This window comes from Neolamprologus brichardi, chromosome 20, assembly GCF_056152115.1.
Source record: "Neolamprologus brichardi isolate AB-2024 chromosome 20, ASM5615211v1, whole genome shotgun sequence".
Taxonomy (NCBI): Eukaryota; Metazoa; Chordata; class Actinopteri; order Cichliformes; family Cichlidae; genus Neolamprologus; species Neolamprologus brichardi.
The window spans coordinates 34,186,760-34,205,994 of NC_142123.1; the positions used below are offsets into that span (position 1 = coordinate 34,186,760).

The 19,235-nt window shown below is 41.8% G+C and overlaps 1 protein-coding gene across 3 annotated transcripts; it reads left to right on the top strand.

Moving 5' to 3' along the window:
• Positions 1-828: 828 nt before the first annotated feature.
• Positions 829-17,470, top strand: LOC148097069 (uncharacterized). 3 transcript variants are annotated; one of them, XM_087833570.1, is made up of 7 exons: positions 829-978; positions 2,323-2,658; positions 3,305-3,631; positions 4,153-4,290; positions 4,594-4,692; positions 12,871-12,908; positions 16,258-17,470. In XM_087833570.1, the coding sequence occupies exons 1-7, from the start codon at positions 939-941 to the stop codon at positions 16,429-16,431; spliced, it is 1,152 nt and encodes a 383-aa protein (XP_087689696.1). In that variant the 5' UTR covers positions 829-938; the 3' UTR covers positions 16,432-17,470. The 3 variants fall into 3 exon arrangements, with proteins under 3 accessions (XP_087689696.1, XP_087689697.1, XP_087689698.1); XM_087833571.1 differs by having other exon boundaries at positions 4,198-4,290; XM_087833572.1 differs by having other exon boundaries at positions 4,201-4,290.
• The last annotated feature ends 1,765 nt before the right edge of the window (positions 17,471-19,235 follow it).

The following is a 19,235-nucleotide window of genomic DNA, read 5'->3' on the forward strand; positions in this document are numbered from 1 at the left end:
ATTCTGCAGGAACGCCGTCTGGACCTGGAGCCTTATTATTGGGCATACTTATCAGGGCTTCCTGGAGTTCACCTGATGTCAGTGGCGAATCCAGTGCCATTGCTTGAGTGTCTAATAATTTTGGAAGAGTTATGTTGTCTAAAAACTGATCAATTTCCTTTTTAGATGGGTTTATTTGTGGTGAATACAACGTTTTATAGAAATCCCTGAAAATGTTGTTTATTTGTTTTGGGTCATATATTGTGTTCCCAGGTGAATCTTGACAGTAACATTCCTGCATTCCTGGAACATGGAATATTGAGCTAACTGGAATAATGTTGGGATGTCTCATGTCGGACTGAGGACATACTGGATGCTACACTGACTCGTGCGTCACCTTGTGGTTCAAAGTGGTATTACATGAGGCTGTGCTGTCATGTAATACCACTTTGAACCACAAGGTGATTGAAATGTTTGATATAATATCAGAACTGTTGTTCTTGCATATTCTGTTAATAGATGTACTTAAATGTTCAAAGATTTGAAACTCATGTTAAACAAACTGTGAGAAGAAAGAAAGTCTGACTCTCTTCTAACATTTGACCCAAACTGTATTTCTAAATGATCCCAAACTAACGTTCATTATCTTCAGATACAGTAAGAGAAATGATTTCATGATGAATGATGATCATTGTTGGAGGTTTTGGTCACTGTGCTGAATTTAACAGAGTCAAGTGTCATCGTTGTATTTCCTGCAGCACTTTGCACATAATACTATAAATATAAGGAGGAAGCCTGAGGCCCTGCAGCAGACTCACAGACGGATGCAGAGGGGAGGAGTGTAGAGGTGCTGTGGTGTTTGGAGGAGGGACTCCTTCAGTTAGAGAAGTGAGGCGTCACAAGTTCCTGGTTTCCAGTGAAGAAGAAGAGAGGCAGCAGTAAACCATCAGAGCCTCATCATGAAAGTCCATCACACTCTGATCGGCTTCTTCTTCCTTTGTGAGTACATTCACTTTTTCTTTCTGTCACTCTCGTTCTTCAACATGTTTCTGTTGTTAAACATGATGATCAGAGTCAGCTATGAGTCACTTTCATGGACGCTTCTTCCATTCAAACTGCTTTTATTCATGATTTCATGGATGTGTTTGTGGCCAGTATGGACAGAAGAAACCATCACAGTGAGACGTTCATGGACATGTTGCTGCTCACTTTGGCTTTAGGATTCGTCCTTTCAAAGATGGTTTCTTACAAGTGTTTGTTACTTCCTCAAAATAACCTGTAACATAAAAGTAAAAACTCCACCTGATACTTTCAGTTATTATTTGAAAATACAAACTTGTTGATCAAGTCAATGAATTTTTCTTTGAAAGACAAAAACACGTTTTGTTGCTTTTACTGTTACATGTTCGTGTTTCTTCACTGTGACTATTCACAGTTCACTCCCACAGTGCACATAGATTTGACAAAATGACATCACTTCCTGCAGACAAATATAAACGTGTGAGTGACGTGAGTGAAATCTGTCAGCATCTTCAAACCCAGAGTTCTGTGAAAAGTTATTTTCTAATTCTTCCTGTTTGTCGTGTTCGAGCTGAACAGAAATACGACTGCACAGAGTTTAAATGCTGGAATGAACTGAAATCATTTACATAAAGTAACTGACTCACATCAGCTGCTGAGTTTGGCTTTAGAGCTTTAAATTGAGTCATAAATTACTCAATAACATGTCGTTCATTGCAAGTATTTGTTACTTCCTCAAAAAAAAAAAAAAAAAAAAGTGTCTTGCCCAAGGACACAACGACCAAGACTGTCCAAGCCGGGGCTCGAACCGGCAACCTTCAGATTACAAGGTCAACTCCCAACTCTTGACCCACGATGAGCCTCAGTAAAACAAAGTTACAAATAAAAACTTCATCACTGTTTTTGTTGTTGCTTCCTGAACTTTGACACCAGCAGTACATTTAAAGTAAATGATGACATCACTTCCTGTGGATGAAACACATGAAGAACTTGCATGTTGAGCTGTTGCTTCAATCTCTCAACATATAATTACTACAAGTACCACACAGAGGAGTTATGAGTCATTTACATGTCATATTTTGTTTATCTTCATCTTTTATTGTCATTTTATTCATGCATAGGAAACATGTTCAGATATATTTTGAGTCATGTCGACTGGAAGAAGATTTTCCACCACTTTAGACAATAAAATGTATTTGACATGAATCATTGTTGTTATTCAGACTTTAGTCTCAGTGTGTCTGTGTGTGGATGCTGTGATCAGACTGCAGCTTCTTACAGGAAGTACAAACAGTAACTATTGATGGTTCATGTTTCCAACAGCTCTGCAGGATGGAAACCCTGAAGTCACCGATGCTCAGATTCTTCTCTATGGAGTCATTGGAGGAGATTTGAAAGATGAATTCTCCTTTATTTCTCCAGGAACATGGAAGATGTTCTGCAGAGGAGAATGTGAAGGAGAAAACATTCTCATTAATACAACTGATGTCAGAGCTCAAACAGGCAGATACAGCATTGAATATGAAATACAATCATTTTATTTTTTATCTGTGAGCATCTCAAAGCTGACTGAGTCTGACTCTGGACAGTACAGCTGTGGTTTGGCTGGATCTTCATCATCAGCTTCATTCATACAGTTTGTGATCTTTGTTGCTGAAGGTGAGTTTCTGTTTCAGCTGTGGAAATGTTTAGTTTCTGTTTCTGAAGCAAAGTTTTCACTGACAGCTGCTGACGGTTTAAAGAAGCTGAAGTTTGTTCTTCTGTAAACTGTTGGTTACATTTGGACTCCTGGAAGTAACCAATGAACTGCAGCTGGGACACGAGTGTGTGTGAATATTAGTGAGTGTGTCAGCTGATAATGATGTGAATGAAATGTCAGAAACAGACGCTGATGAATGAAAGAAGATTTTCTGATGTAACTTTGATTTTCTTTGATGACTTTTTGCTTCTGTGTCATCAGTTTGATCTTTCCAAGAGTTCCCCTCACAGCAAAATGTTTTATTCCTCAATGAATGTGTGAAAATCACATTCAGAACACAAAAGTCCATCCAGACTTTAAATGTACTTAAAACCATGAAGTGCTCACATTTTAGAGTCTATACTTGTCATAAAAGCTGATTTTTCATGAATCCAATCAGTCTGATGATGAAGCCGTTTAAATCTCAGTTAGTTCAACAGTTCCTCTGTCAGACTGGTTGAACTGGGCAGCTCCCAGTGTAACTGTGGATCAAACTGGAGTTACTGTGATCAGACTGCATCATCTTCAGCACAGATAGTAACTACTGATCGTTTGTCTCTTTAACAGCACTGCTGGATGGAAACGATGATCAGCTGAAACATTTCAATAAAGAAACTGGAAGCTCTCTCACAGTCGGATGTTCCTTTGAACAACCTGGATACAGAGCATTCTTCTGTAGAGGAGAGTGTGGAGGAGAAAACTTTCTTGTTGACACATTTGATAACAGAGCTCAGAGAGGCAGATACAACATTGGATATGCTTCACATACAGATGCAGGAGTTCTGTATGTGAGCATCACACAGCTGACCAAGTCTGACTCAGGACGGTACAGATGTTACATGGAGGGATCTTCCAGCAGGTCATTCAGAGACTTTGAGGTCACTGTCACAGACGGTGAGTTTTTACTGACGTTAATCAAATGTTGTCAGAGTGGAGCTGTTCAGCTGTTCCTTATTTCCTGTCATATATCTGCTGTTCCTGTGGTGGATGTTCATGTTAAACACGAGCAGAGTTTCTAATAATGAGCTCAGTGTCTGTACAGTAATCCCTGTGAGCCAACAGCTCAGGCTGCTCTCAGCACTCAGTTTATCTCAACATAGAAACAGAATTATTTAGAAACAAGATTATTTTGAAGTGTGAATTTTGTAAAGTTACTGTGATGGAGAGCAGGAATAAGAGTGTGGAGCTGGAAATGAACAGGTGACCATTAATGTCCCGAAATGTCTTTATTGTTTCCAAGAACCTGATATTTCAACATACATTCATATTTTATTTCATTGTTAAACTATTTTAGTGCATTTTTTTAATCTAAAACTAAATTTGCCAAACTGTTTTTTTCTCAATCAGTGGATCCATTTAAGGCTCGTTTGATTTCTCAGCTGATTTTTGAATCTTTGTGTTTTTCTTGTTCACAGCTCCAAACATTTATAAGTCAAACTTTCCTCTCTGCTCTTGTTCAGCAGCTGGACCATCAGCCACAACTACAGGAAGCTCCACACCTTCATTAACTTTGACTGGAAGCACTGAGCAGCCTGGAAGAGCAGCATCTACAGGTACATCCATCTATGAGTCTGAGAGTAGAAACACTGACAGATTTTTTATAACCTGAGTGAAAACTGGTTTAATTATTATCATAATTACTCCTCAATGTGTCCTGTTATATGCTTTTCATTTAGTTTGACAAATGACATTAGCAAACAATCTGAAGTGAATATGTTCTTTAGAAGCTGTGAAATGCTAAAATAACACAAACTCTATTTCATATTATTTCAGTCTGTAGCTGATGAGTTCTTACTGTACAGCTCTGTATACTGTACGCATGTCTTCAGATTGTTGTTCTTCTCAATCTGCTGCAGATGTGCTGCTGGTCGTGGGTCTGACTCTGGCTCTCATCATCATCCTGTTATCATTGTCTGTGCTGATAATCTGCAAGAAAAGATCCTCTAAACCAAAGGGTGAGACAGCAGGAAGCACGCAGACTGACACACTCATCGCTCAGTTTGTATTTACTTCTTTGTGAATTAAAGCTTTGAAAAGACAAACACAACAACACAACCTCGAGCCAGGAAAAATGACTGAACAAAAACCACCTTAAGATCTGAATTCAGGTTAAGAGAGTGAACTGCTGCTCAGGTTAAACTTTCAGTTACACCTGGAAGTGATGTAATAGTTACTGTCACAGCAGCAGGTGCTAACATTAAACTGACTGATTTACAGACAGCAAAGCAAATAAAAACAAACCAAAAACAATCTTTTTATTACACAAATGAAAATGTAAAGTTTCACATTAATCATTGATAAATAGCCCAAAGCAGAGGAGTCCCGTGTGGCTAATGTTACAGTTAATTTATACTTAAAATACTATTCTGCCTTGATTACATCTGTCGTGTGGCTCCTGCTAATGTTTTGGTCGAAAACTACTTAAAATGACTCTTTAAAAACTGAAGGTTTCTGAGCGGCTTCAGCGTGTTGGAGGAGATGTGGTGGAAACCATCACAAGCACTGGGAGAAGCATCATCACACAGCAAGGCCACAGATGAACTGGAGGGTCAAACACAGAACAGCTGATGTGATGAAAGTCTTCACTTTATTCACATGTTGTGTTAAAATCCACTGTGGCAGTATACTTCGGCACAAATACAAAAATTATTTTATTTCCTCAACAAATGATGAGTTATGTGACTCAACTGTGAATGAAACTGAAGTCAAATTAATTTGAATTTATATCTAAAGCCTGGCAGAAATGTTGTCTGAATCACTCACTGAAAAAAGTCTTCAGTGTCTGATAGGTTTGTAGCTTAAACCTATTCGCTGGAACGTTGAAGACAATATAATTACACAGCAAAGCAAGACACGAAGTAGGCAAAGTTCTTCATGTTACTCATGCATGAGGGAGATCTGCCTGGAGCCAAGTGTCGTTCCACCACTTGACCTCCGTCAGACTCTCAGCCAGGTTCCCCATAGCACTCCTTTTATTGTGGTTACATGAATATGCATAGGGTCATTAACATATAACATCTTACATAGGTATACATGTGAACAAAGAATACTGTGTGTGTGTGTGTGTGTGTGTGTGTGTGTGTGTGTGTGTGTGTGTGTGTGGTGTGTGGTGTGTGTGTGGGGTCAGAGCGTGACCCCATAAAGACTTCCCTAAACCTACTGGTCTGGAAGTCCAGCAGTCCATCTAAACAAAAGGCACTTAGCCTAAAACAGATATAGCCACGTTTATCCTACCATAAAACAATAAAACAAGGTACGACCTCTTCCCATGCTCCCAGGATGTAGGTGTGGATTCCAGAACACTCTGGAATGCACACCAAGCCTTTGCAGCCTGCTAAAGATCACACATCCTATCACTACACAATTGATTATACACCTCTAAGCATATATAAGTAGATATTTCTAAGCATAAATGACAATCAACAATACAAAACCTAACATTCCCCCCTTTTTGACCTTTATGCTAGAAAAGTTCCCAGTTATGATCACCTCATGCCTGACAGTGTCAATGCAAACATTTTTATACTCAGCATATGTCAATCACCCTAAATTACTGTAAAAGTACACAGTTTAACAAATGTATTAGCAGTTATCCCATTCCTCATTGATCTCATCCAATGGCAAACTGCATCCTACGAGCAAACAAATGAATTGTTAATTTAATAGTTAAAATAAGAAAGTAACATTTTCAAAAACATCCCAGCTCTGCGGTGATCACCCATCATCTGTGCAGAGTGGTTTTAGTTCGGCAGGGCGTCATGAATGTCTCATCCAGTTGTTTCCATCACTGTCCATAGGACCAGAATCCAAATGTATGTAGAATAGAAATTCAAACATACCAGTTAGGTTTGTCATTTGTCAACATGGGTCTCAGTTATCTCCAAAGCTGCAGACCTCTTCAGCACTCTAGTTTTATGGCCTCTACCAACCCCCATCACCTCACTTCAGGCCTTCGTCCTGGGAGGGGGATACTTATGACTCCTCCATTGTCCATGCTCTGCAGAAAAACCCCTCTGTGGAAAGGGTGCTGGGTCCAGTTATCTTACTGCTGTTATGATCCCAGCAGTCTTCAGAGTGTCATCATATCCACAGTACAGTGACACAACATTAGGTGATGTTCATAGGAAACTTCTGTCATCACAACCATAGCTTCTGGTTCCTGTGCTTTTCACAGAATCATGATGCCATCCTTAGACTCCCTCTGCGCTGTCGATGGAGCTTGGCACACTCCCCTCATCCTTCAGGTGCCCGTCTGTTGTCCACAATCTCCTCTGTTGGCCTCTGGAAAGCCCCCTTGGCACAGTTCTCATTCCAACGCAGCTTCAGTTCCTTGCTGTGGCTCCAAAGTCTGATCTCATGATGGGCCCCAACCAGCTCGACCTTTGACCTCAACCACTGCCTGGGCTGTCAGCTATGCCTGGAATGGTTCTTGCTTCTCACTGGGCCTCTGAAGATTTCTCAGGAGATCCCTTCCAGCAATACTTTGACTGCTGCACCTGTATTTCCTTGCTAGGAGGAAAAACTTCTATTTGGAGAGCATGTCAACAATCATCAAACCACATTCTTTAGTTCAGTGAACTTCACTTATAGGCCATCAAAGCCTCATCTGAACATGGATGCACCACTTGCATAGGTTTGATACCCATAAATGAACTGTTAATCACACAAATCACTGCAACAATAATAGAAAACATTGTTTCATGTTAATCCTGGACCCCTCCTCTTGACGCATGGACACTCCCATGAGTCAACTCATCAAACCTAGATTCCTGTCTTAAAGAAAAAGGTTAGCTAGAAGTAGTCCCAGGCAACATCAGGGTGTGTCCTCCGGAGTAGCTCCGTAACCCTGCAATAAAAGATGTTAGTGTGTTTTGCATATTAGGTTTGCTTAACACCAGGCTCTGCCAGGAGCCTGCATACACACCATCATGACCTGGAAAACAAGATCTGGAAGTGAAATCAAACTTCACACCTAAAAATAATTGTATCATAAGAGTAATAAAGCATTCAACATCAGCAAGACAAGTGTCATGTGCAGGTTTTCTCAAATCAGTAAACTACAATTATTTCCATAATTCGCCTCAGACATGGATCATCCCATGTGCTCAGTTAACATTAATGTAATCGGTGACTTCCCTTAAGCAAAGTCACTCCACTCATGTATCACTAGGAGCTCAAAAGTGGCCAGTTAATGAGCTCCATATTGAACTATTCCATAAACACTGCATCTCTTATTTGTTTTTCTTATGTCACTTGTCCGCTTCTGCCGAATCCTCTACATGTACTCTTAGAAAAACAAACATTAGCAACACACATTGACCATCCCGGTGGTCAGACGCAGGTCGACAGGTTCCAGAGGTGCTATAAAAGGACCATAAAGTTAACCATCCATAGCTGTGGAAAGAAGTGACACTAGTTTTCAACACAGGAAAGTTCTCACATGTTATTCACATTGTCAAAGTAACCTTCACATTTTCCCAAAAACACAGTGTAACAGCATCACCACTCATAACCTATAAACACAGTTTTCTTCACACATAAACCCAGAAATCCTGTAGTAGGAAAAAACATCAATCAGCTGTCCTGGTATAAATCACATGATCAATTCACATGAAGAACTGTAATGCTGTAGAAAAGAAAATGCAAATGTTAGCGCTGCGCAGATGTATACACACTTTCTCACAGTTTCCTCTGTGAGCAACACAAGGTAGTGAACAACACCCCTGGTAGATGCACAGACGCAGAAAGTGGCATTTAAAAGGTTAAATCGTCACGCAACCTCAAATGTTGCTGTCATCTTTCTGCTCCTGTAAAAGGAAACGCACATAGATTCATCCACCCCTTTGTCCTGTCTAGGTGGAGGTTAACCTTGAGTAGTGGTCAAGCCTTGTCAGCTTTTGTCAGCTTTTACCAGTCAGTCAGTTTTTTTTTTTCCTCTTTCACTCATTCATTCATGCATTCATTCTTTCTTTGCTGATAGTGGAACCTATCGTCGCATTTAGTTTCCACTCTCAGCAAAATGACGTCATTTCAAAAAGAAAAAGAAGAACTTTAGATCGGATTACCTCGCTGAATCCTTTTTGGGCAGGAACTTACTCTCTAATTGTCCCAGATAAGTGACTTTCTCCCGAGCCCATTTTAATGTGGAGAAGCTCACTTGTAACAATTTTCTCGACGACATGTCGTACAGCGCTTTCTGTTCTAATCGTGCAGATCTGCTCAAACAGAGATTATCGAACAAAACTTTCAGTGCACAGTGAAAGTAACAAAATAAAAAGGCCTTGTTAAGTCATGACACAAGCTCCTCATCTCAGGAGGGTAAATCATACCATCAGCATGGTTTATCATACCATCATACTAATTGGCAGGCTCAACTTCACAACAAAAGAAAAATCATCAACTAGATTCACTCCAAACCAACCATCAGCTGCACAACACACAACATAAGCCTAACGTCGTATTAGCTATGAGTTTAATCCCCAGGTCTGTGCTCTTCACTCATTTAGGCCACACACACCCATTTTATTCAGTTTTCCTTTTTCCCTTCATCATAAAACATGTGACATGTTGCCATGCACTTCACAAAAGAAGTTTGTTCTGACGTATTCAGAGTTGTGTATCTAGGTACAGGATTCACTCGCACATCAAAACAGGAAACTCAGTGTTTTAGAGTCTCCACTCAACACATAACAAACTCCAACACATCTCATTCACTCGTGCTAGAATTCAGTCACCTTTCCTCAATCTAAGAACGATCAACTAATTTGCATATCAGCTATTAACCCACTAAGATGACAGGACAACAGAAATGCATGTTCAAAATGTTATCACAAAAATAGAATTTCCCTCATACAGTAAATTACTTGTGCTGCATCAATCAAGCAGGAAGCACCTCCCAATTTACTATATTAACAACTAAATTTATTGTCTGATCACTGGGTGGTCAAACCAGAATCTGTTTTCCCCAGGTTTGCTAACCCAAATTTTGATTTCCCATATTAAACAACAAAATTCCTATGTGTTCTCACCACTCCTCTCACTCTGTTGTCCTCTCCCACTTCAACAGTCCAACAGCAGGCAGTTCTCCTTCAGCTTTGTCCTGTGTTTCACTGTTTCTTCTTGCCATTTTACTCCAAAGGTGGCAAATGTCAAACTCCAACAGTCTCCTCAGTTCTCCTCAAAAGTTCTTTTCACATGCACAGTGAAGTTGCAGCTTGATGGAAACACAGTGCCATTCATCCAATCATTCAGGATGATGGGTTTGCTCTTCTTCTCTGATGCTGTTTGTCCACACTGCTGCTGCTTGCTGGGACTCTTTGCCCAGGACTTTGCTGCTGTCTCTTTATCTGCCATGTTATTGCTCTTTGGAGCTGCATTCCTTGTCTTCAGGGAGGAGTGAGAGCTCGCTTGTGAGTTTGAGAGACACATGGTGCTGTAAATACGTTAGCCAAAAACTTGGCCTGAATGTTTCCAATGATGTTAAACTATAACTTTCTTCCGACCGCTGCATGTGGAAAATTGATTCAGGTCTGCTTTTCACCTGAAAGTGACAAACTAAGACATGTTCATTATTGTCATCACTGCTTAATCAACACACATCTCTCTCTCTGTTTGTTTTTGTGAACAGTCCTTTCTTAAAAGCAGAAAATGAGATAGTAGTTGTTCTTGGCTGATAAACACAAAACCTTTTTCCTATGATTATTTTTCATCTACTATGTAAATTTTGTCTCTATTGTACTCTTTATTTTTTCAATAGCTGGTGACCTGCAGAATCACCGCTCTCACAATCAGAGGCAATTACTTTTACACAGCGCACAAAAACACTGTGACGTCAGACACATTCACACTCACTTTTTTCATCTGTGTAAATAAATCATTTGGCCAATGGCATGTGCCATGGTGATCCATAAGTATGATCACAAGTTTATTTAATTATTTTCAACCCAACAAAATAAATAAACAAAAACATGATGCTGATGCTATGAACTCTCTACACACATGAGTCAAGATGCAGGAAAACTGCTCACGGAAACTCTGCACACTCCAGTTATCACAGTTATCATAGTTCTGTTTCCCTCTCTTTGAAGAGTTCTCAGACAGCTCCTGATCTGATAATGTGTAGCTTGATCATCAGCTCAGAAGAGACCACAACGCAACCTCACACAGTGGTTGTGTGCTTTGCCCCACAGTGGCAAAGACTTGCACTTTCATATTCAATTTAGCTTCTCCATCATGTACCTTTAGATGTTTCATACAGGGTTCAGCATATTAGTTGTTTTCATAGGTGTGCTCTATATCTCAACAATGGCTCATAATAAGACGACAGTTTTTCCAAACAGTTCAAGTGCCTCTATGCACGTCATTAGTTTAAATATTTGCCTATATCACTTCATCTTATATGTCATTGTACTTAATTTGAACAACCCTAAGCTTAATGCAGATTCTTTTAACAATTATCCACCTCAATTAAATCTATGGTCTGGAGCACAGGCTGTTGTCGATCAGGGCAAGCTAAAGAATAAACATTTTGTGTCAGCAAGGGGTGGGGGAAAGCCATTCACCAGAGCATATCTTAAGTGCTGCTGATGTGGGCTGGCCTTCTCCACACGCTCTTCAAGGCTGGTGTGTTTTCTGAAAACTTCTAACATTTGAATCTCTTCCATTTATAAGCCTGCGATTAACCGCACGGCTCAGGTCCGCGTGAAACCCGCGCGACCATGCTCGCGTGTACGCGCGCAGCTAAGGAGCCGTCGCTCTCTCTTAAAAAAGAATACTACTAATACTAAATACTTTGCGCTGCCAGGAGCGAAGTCCAACATAAACGTCTGTCACCCTCTGACGCACTCTTGGTTGCTTAGGAACCCATGATAACAACAACAGCTGGCGTCTCAGACCACGTGTTCTACTCCACACTCACTCACACAAACACAAACACCACGAACAACAACAAAGAGTAGGCCTATTGTCCAGCACAATCTGGACCCCGCGGAACTTCTCAATGACCCACAAAGCGGCGGACCCCACACAGCGGTCTACATTTCGCCCCACTAAGACGGCGAGCCAAAAAAAGTTCGAACTGCGCAACTCTGCGACTTAATGCTTCTGTACAAAAAAACCCCACTGAGCGGCTTTGTACATCGCCCCACTAAGACGGCGAATTTTAGCCCCACTGAGCGGCCACGAACAACGCCCCACTGAGCGGCGAAGACGTACAGTTATAGAGTTGGACTCTAAACTTACTCTGTGTTGCTTAGCGTGTAGTATCAGCCTCTGATCCCGCCGATCGTCATTCATCGAGGAGGAAAGACAGACAGTTCATCCACAGGAACTTCCTGGCTGACATCAGTCTTTCAGTGTGTCTCTTCTCCCCTCTGTGAATGTCGACTCCAGGGATCCGGCATCGAAGGACCAATTAATGATAGGTTTGTAGCTTAAACCTATTCGCTGGAACGTTGAAGACAATATAATTACACAGCAAAGCAAGACACGAAGTAGGCAAAGTTCTTCATGTTACTCATGCATGAGGGAGACCTGCCTGAAGCCAAGTGTCGTTCCACCACTTGACCTCCGTCAGACTCTCAGCCAGGTTCCCCATAGCACTCCTTTTATTGTGGTTACATGAATATGCATAGGGTCATTAACATATAACATCTTACATAGGTATACATGTGAACAAAGGATACTGTGTGTGTGTGTGTGTGTGTGTGTGTGTGTGTGTGTGGTGTGTGTGTGGGGTCAGAGTTTGACCCCATAAAGACTTCCCTAAACCTGCTGGTCTGGAAGTCCAGCAGTCCATCTAAACAAAAGGCACTTAGCCTAAAACAGATATAGCCACGTTTATCCTACCATAAAACAATAAAACAAGGTACGACCTCTTCCCATGCTCCCAGGATGTAGATGTGCATTCCAGAACACTCTGAATGCACACCAAGCCTTTGCAGCCTGCTAAAGATCACACATCCTATCACTACACAATTGATTATACACCTCTAAGCATATATAAGTAGATATTTCTAAGCATAAATGACAATCAACAATACAAAACCTAACAGTGTCTTTGGTGAAGGTCGTCACAGATGGAGATCTGTCAGCACTAAATCATGTCAAAAATATTCTCTCTGGTGTGTTTTCAGATCCTCCTGTGGAGACCGAGCAGGCTGCTGCCACAGAGGTGAGTTTGAGCAACTTTACTCACAGCGTCAGAGTTTTGGTGAAATTAGTAAGAAGAATTTTTCTAGTTCAGCAGGTTTAAAGATAAATATCACACAGTGCTGATAGCAGCATGCTAGTACATGAAAACATGAGCTCAGAGACCTGCTGCAGACGTGTGGATGGAAAAGTTCACTGAGTACAGTCATACTGTGACACAATGGGACTTCACTTAAAAAAGGGTTTAACAACAGTCACCTTAATGGTTTCTGATAGATTTAGTAAATGTTACCTTACACACACATCTGTCAGGAGCACAAACTGGGACTATTTCTTCTTCAGGTTGGAGAAAGTTATCAGTGATCCACCTACTGTACACAGGGTCTGCAGCTCACAAACATTTTGGGGTTTGAGAGACATGAGCTGAACATCATGTGTATTAAAGTGCTCAGAATGTGCTGAAACAGTAAAGACCCCAAAACAGAAGCCTGTGGAAGACAACAGGCAGAGGAGAATACTGAAATTAGAAGCAGCATCATTCAAACATACACGATGTGAGTAGACCCACGTACACCCAACCAGCCTATCGAGCAACATGTGACGAGCAGCAGTCCCATAGATGGAGGCCACAGTTGAAATAAACTGTAAAAGCAATAAAGGAATTTGAGATGCAGCATGAGAACCTGTGTTAAAACTGCAGTGAGGCCTCCTCCTCTTCCTCAGACGCCTGAGCCTTACTGATGAACTGTTCGGCCTCACATGACCAAAACAGAAAACATCACTTCTGTTTTTAAAATGAATCATATCAGGTTTCTTTTTCCTGCAATCCTGCCACAGGTCAACAGCAGTAACACTGCAAACAAGGACCTTCTCTGTGCATGTAGCACTTATCCACATGATGTGATGAATTCAGACAATTTGAGATAAAATATTAATTGCATGTTTGCACTGAATGACTGTGGAGATGAGCTGGATCACATAAATTCAATACAGATGCTATACAAGTACACAGGAAGATTACAATAGATATAGATAGATAGACAATAGAATACAAATGCTTTATACAACTGAGTAAAAATACAACTTTGTCAGAAAAAGAGTATTGCACTTATTGCACATGTGTGGATGTGTGTGTTTGATCACATCCACACATGTGCAATAGCTTAGCCACCGTTCTCCTGTCACTCACCACCTCCACTGGGTCCAGAGGGCAGAACAGAGCTGGCCCTGATCAGCCTGTTCAGTCTCTTCCTGTCCCCAGCAGAGATGCTGCCGCCCCAGCAGACCACACCTTAAAAGATGGCTGAGGCCACCACAGAGTCATAGAAGGTCTTCAGGAGTGGGCCCTCCACTCCAAACGACCTGAGTCTCTGCAGCAGGTATTGAGCCCATTATTGAGCTCACCAGGCGCCGAAGCTGAGCCAGGACCAGCCGCTCCAGGGTCTTCATCAGGTGGGATGTCAGAGCCACCGGCCTGTAGCTGTTGAGGTCCTTGGGGCGTGAAGTCGTTGGCACTGGTACAACACAGGAGGTTTTCCAGAGCTGTGGGACTCTCCCCAGCCTCAGGCTCAGGTTGAAGAGGTGCTCCATCACCCCACACAGTTGGTCCACGCAGGACCTGATGGCCCTCGAGCTGATGCCATCTGGACATCTGCCAATCCGCTGCATTGTTTAACCCACAGCCGATGTTGAACACTGTCTCATGGATGAATCAAACCTATGATTCAGTTCGTTTGCCCACCTCACATCCCTCCCAGGAAGAGAGTTCTGATGTTTGTGGCCTGAGATGGTTCTGAGGCCTCTCCAGACTTCACCAACGTTGTTTTGCTGAAGCTGGTTCTCCATCTTCTGCCTGTAGCTGTCCTTCCCATTCCTTATCAGTCCCCTCAGCTCTCTCTGCACCCTTTTCAACTCCTCTTTGTCTCTGGATTTGAAGGCCCTCCTCTTCTGCTTGAGGACGGCTTTAATTTCTGGGTTAATCCACAGTTTGTTGTTGGAGAAACACCGCACAGTCCTGGTGGGTGCAGTGTTATCCACACAGAAATTAATATAGTCCGTAATGCATGTCACCAGGCTGTCGATGTCCTCTCCGTGGTCGTCACAGATCACCTCCCACACAGTCGACTCAAAACAATCCTTAAGAGCCTCCTCGCTCTCCTCTGACCATCTCTGCACTGTGCGGGTGGCTCCCTGTGCACTAAGGGCTCATGCACAGGGACAAGGTGCACCAGGTTGTGGTCAGATCTGCCCAGGGGAGGGAGAGGTGATGAACTGTATGCCTCTTCAGCATTCACGTACATTAAGTCCAGTGTTTTATTGTCTCTGGTTGGGCAGGTCAAATACTGGGCAGTGTGGAGTCCGGTGAGGCATGATTAAAGTCCCCTGATATTATGAGAAGGGCTCTCGGAGATTGCGTTTGCAGTCTGCTGACCACAGAGTGGAGAGAGTCACAGGCTGCATCCGTGTTGGCCGACGGGGCTACATCATGGCCAAAGCACTTCTGGATGGATGCAAACTGCATTTCGTTGCCTGTATTGTGACATGTGCAATGACAACAAAGTTGAATTCTATTCTATTCAAATATATATCATGATAAATATTTGGGCCATATTGCCCTGCCCTCTTTGTTTTAGATGTGATTATTATGCATTTAACATGAAATCAATATATTTTGTACAGTGACTCAAGCAGTGATTCAACAAATATCATTAATACACTAGTCCATGTCATAAGAGACAAATAGTCACCAAAGTCAGTACTGAGTGCAGCTACAGGCCAGGATTTAATGCAGCAGAGATCTTTGTACCCAGTGACATCTGCCTGCAGTCACATCACTTCTTCTGTACGTGTGTTTTCCTTTGAATTTAGTATTTTTGAGTATTTTAATAATAACTTTCCTTTCACAGTGTTTTTATGATTATTTTATAGTCATTAGCTTTTGATTTATTTCATTCAAACTGCTCTGTTTGGTATTTTCAAATGTCCATTTCATTGATCCTTAGTGAACATACATGAACCTCTGTCATCTTTACAACATGAACACACACATTTATATCTTTGTATAGAACAACAAAACATAAACAGGAAAATTACACACAAGTGAGGGGTTCATTTTTCATTCTTAATTAAATGACATCAGTCACACAGTGCTCACATTATTGATCACCTGTGATACCCGGGGACAAATAGACGCCTGAACACACCGGCCCTTTAATGAACTGTTCTATTACAAGAGGCTCAGGCCCCACCCACTCAGGGCTGACCACGCACCTGCTCGTCTCGTCCTTTGAGTCGGTTTGTGTTAACGATCCTAAACATTATTGAAAATGTGGCAGCTGAACAGTTTTATCTCTGCTTGTTCTCTTTTTCAGGAGGAAGACGACTCGAGCAAACTCACCTACTCTGAGGTGAATTTTTCCAAGAGGACTTTTGGCTCTCCCAACGGAGCCTCGAGTGGTAACACTGGTGAAGTTATCTACTCTGCGCCTCGGGTCCATGTGAGCTCTGATGTCAGAGATGATTCGCTGCACTCGAGTGTAGCTTAGCTTCAATGCTGCTGCTGCCGCGTTTCTCTGTGAAGGCACCAGAGGAAGCTTTCAGTGTAAACAATCTGATTCACACCAAAATCTGTTTGAATGGGATTTTATTTTAATGTAACAACAGGACCGTGACAGCGTGTGATTGGTCAGATGCTGTGATGTCATAGCTTTGTAAATTATGGTCACTGAGGGATTTTGGTGTTTTGAAGTTGAGCACAGGTCCAATCAGTGATCCTGTGGCAGTAAAGTGACTCAGTGAAGATGCAGGGAAATCTGTCAGACAGCTGATCTGCACAGTTCTTAAGTTTACTGAAAATATTATCAGGATCAGAGCTTTTCCTCTCCTTCAGTCTCTCGAGGAGTTACAAAACTTTCTTCCTGTCATGTTCATGTACACACCCAGTTCTTTGCTAAATATAAAGTATTGAAATAATTCTTTAAAAAAAGAAAAACTTCTTGTCTTTCACAACTTCAGAGTCACACGAGTGAAGAAAATGGGGAAGTTTTCAGGCTGCAGCTCAGCTTGGTGTCAGTTTAGCAAGATTAGCTTCCTTGATTAGCTTCTGCAAAGTGTCAGGCCACTGTTTAAAACTGATGCTGTACAATGTTTAACAGGACAATGTTTTACTGAAATAAACTTTCAGAATGTAGAAAATCTTTAGCTTATTAAATCAAACAGTGGTGGAAGTGAGTGCAGGGCAAAGCTGCATTAGTCCAACAAGCAGATCGGTGCTTGTTGGCTGTACCTGGATCAGCTCTGGATCTCTCCAAGTTATTGAACTTCCACTGGACCTACGATCTGTGACACTGTTAACACCTTTAGGGGTAAATGAGGACCTGCCTGTGCATGCTATCTGTTTACCTTGTTTGAACCTTAATTACATTAATGACCACATCGACTTTACAGACACTGAATTTAATATTTACCACCAAAAAACTGCTTTAAATTCTGAATTTTAATGTCATGTTTCAGCGCTCACTTGTTAGCAGAGATGTTTTCTCTTTGTTCAGTGTGAGAATAAAAGCTTTTTTCTATTTGATATCAGCACAGAAAATGAGTTTGTTTGTATTCAGTCACTGCTGTTGAGCAACAAGTGTCTTTCACATGTTTGTCTTCCTGTTCAGCTGTTTCTATGGCGACTAAATTTGCATGTTGTCATCAGAAGATGAAGGAAAATATATCAGACAGCTGTTCTGCACAGTTCTTAAGAAGTTAACTGTCAGTATCATCTGTATTATGTGGACCAGGCCTCTTCCTCTCCATCAGTCCTCTTTCACAACCTCAGAGTCAGTCACGAAAAGAAAAAGAGGATTTTCAGACTGTTACCCATCAAATAAAAACCTGCTGAGTGCTGCTGATTGATAGAATAGAAATGTATCAATCAGCAGCACTCAGCAGGTTTTTTCTGCACTTTAGCAAGTTTAAGATCTTCATTTCAGCTCACTGTGTAAAACTGATACCAAATAATGTTTAACAGTGGAAGCAACTCCACTCTGAACACACGCTCACCTGCAGACACTGCACCCGTCCACGTCAGGCTCCTGCTCCACTCTTCTCTGACTGGGCGGCTGTAGCTCAGGCGGTAGAGCAGGTCATCTACTGATCGCAAGGTTGGTGCTTCGATTCCTGTCTTCAGGACAAGTTGTGTAAAGTGCTCAGAAGAGTAGAAAAGTGCTATATTAGAACCAGTCCATTTCCCATGATGAGACTAAGAGACCACATCTTCTGCAAAAAGCAGAGTGATCCTGACGCCAAGAAGGTGGAAACCATGAAAGAGCAAAGTTTAATAAGCGAGTTCAACAGCCAGCAGAGACAGTTGACTCCTTCATAACAGCTCATCTCGCTGAAAACTGTGAATATGGTGAACTCCACGATGAACTTTTGAGGGATAGGCTCGTCGTGAGTCTTAAAGATTCATCACTGTCGGAGCGAATGCAGCTCGACAAAGATTTGACCCTAGCTAAAGCTATCACAATGGAGAGACAGTCTGAGGAAATAAAAAGACAGCAAACTGACTTAAGAGGTGAAAGCAGCACTAGCAAAACAGCCGTGGATGCCGAGCATGTCAGAAAATCAAAGCCAAATAAATTCAGAAGCAGAGAGCAAAAGCAGTTCAAGCCACAAAAACCACAAATAACAAAACAAGAGAATAAAACATGTTCTAAATGTGGAAAAGCACCGATGCACCCCGCAGCACAGTGCCCAGCTAAAAATGCAGAATGCCACAACTGTGGGAAACGTGGACACTACGGGAGAGTTTGTAGGTCTACACCTGTGCATGAGGTGGCGAACAGTGCAGATGGACTTTTCCCAGGTGAACTGGATTCAGGAGAAGACCCGTGGCTTGCTAACATCTGTGTGAGAGGCAAAAGCATGACATTTAAATTAGACTCAGGGGCAGATGTCACCGCTATCTCAGAGGAGACATTCAAAGACATTTAGCTGCCAAATGAACATTTGCAAAAAGCTGAAAAGCCACTGTATGGACCAGGAGGTGCAGCACTGACCGTACTTGGGTCTACAACGGAGGACATTTCCTACAGTGACAGGAGCTCTACAGAGACAATCTATGTAGTCAGAAATCTGCGTGTAGCTCTCTTAAGCAGGACCGCTTCTGTGAGACTGAAATTAATAACCCGAATGGACAATGTTGACCTTGAGACAGTAAAAAAAAGTGTACCCAAAACTATGTAATAGGCTCGGGCTTGTTCAAAAACCATACACGATTAAGCTGAAGCCCGACGCTAAACCTTATTCACTGAAAGTGCCGAGGCGTGCTCCACTGCCACTACTGGGCAAAGTCAAAACA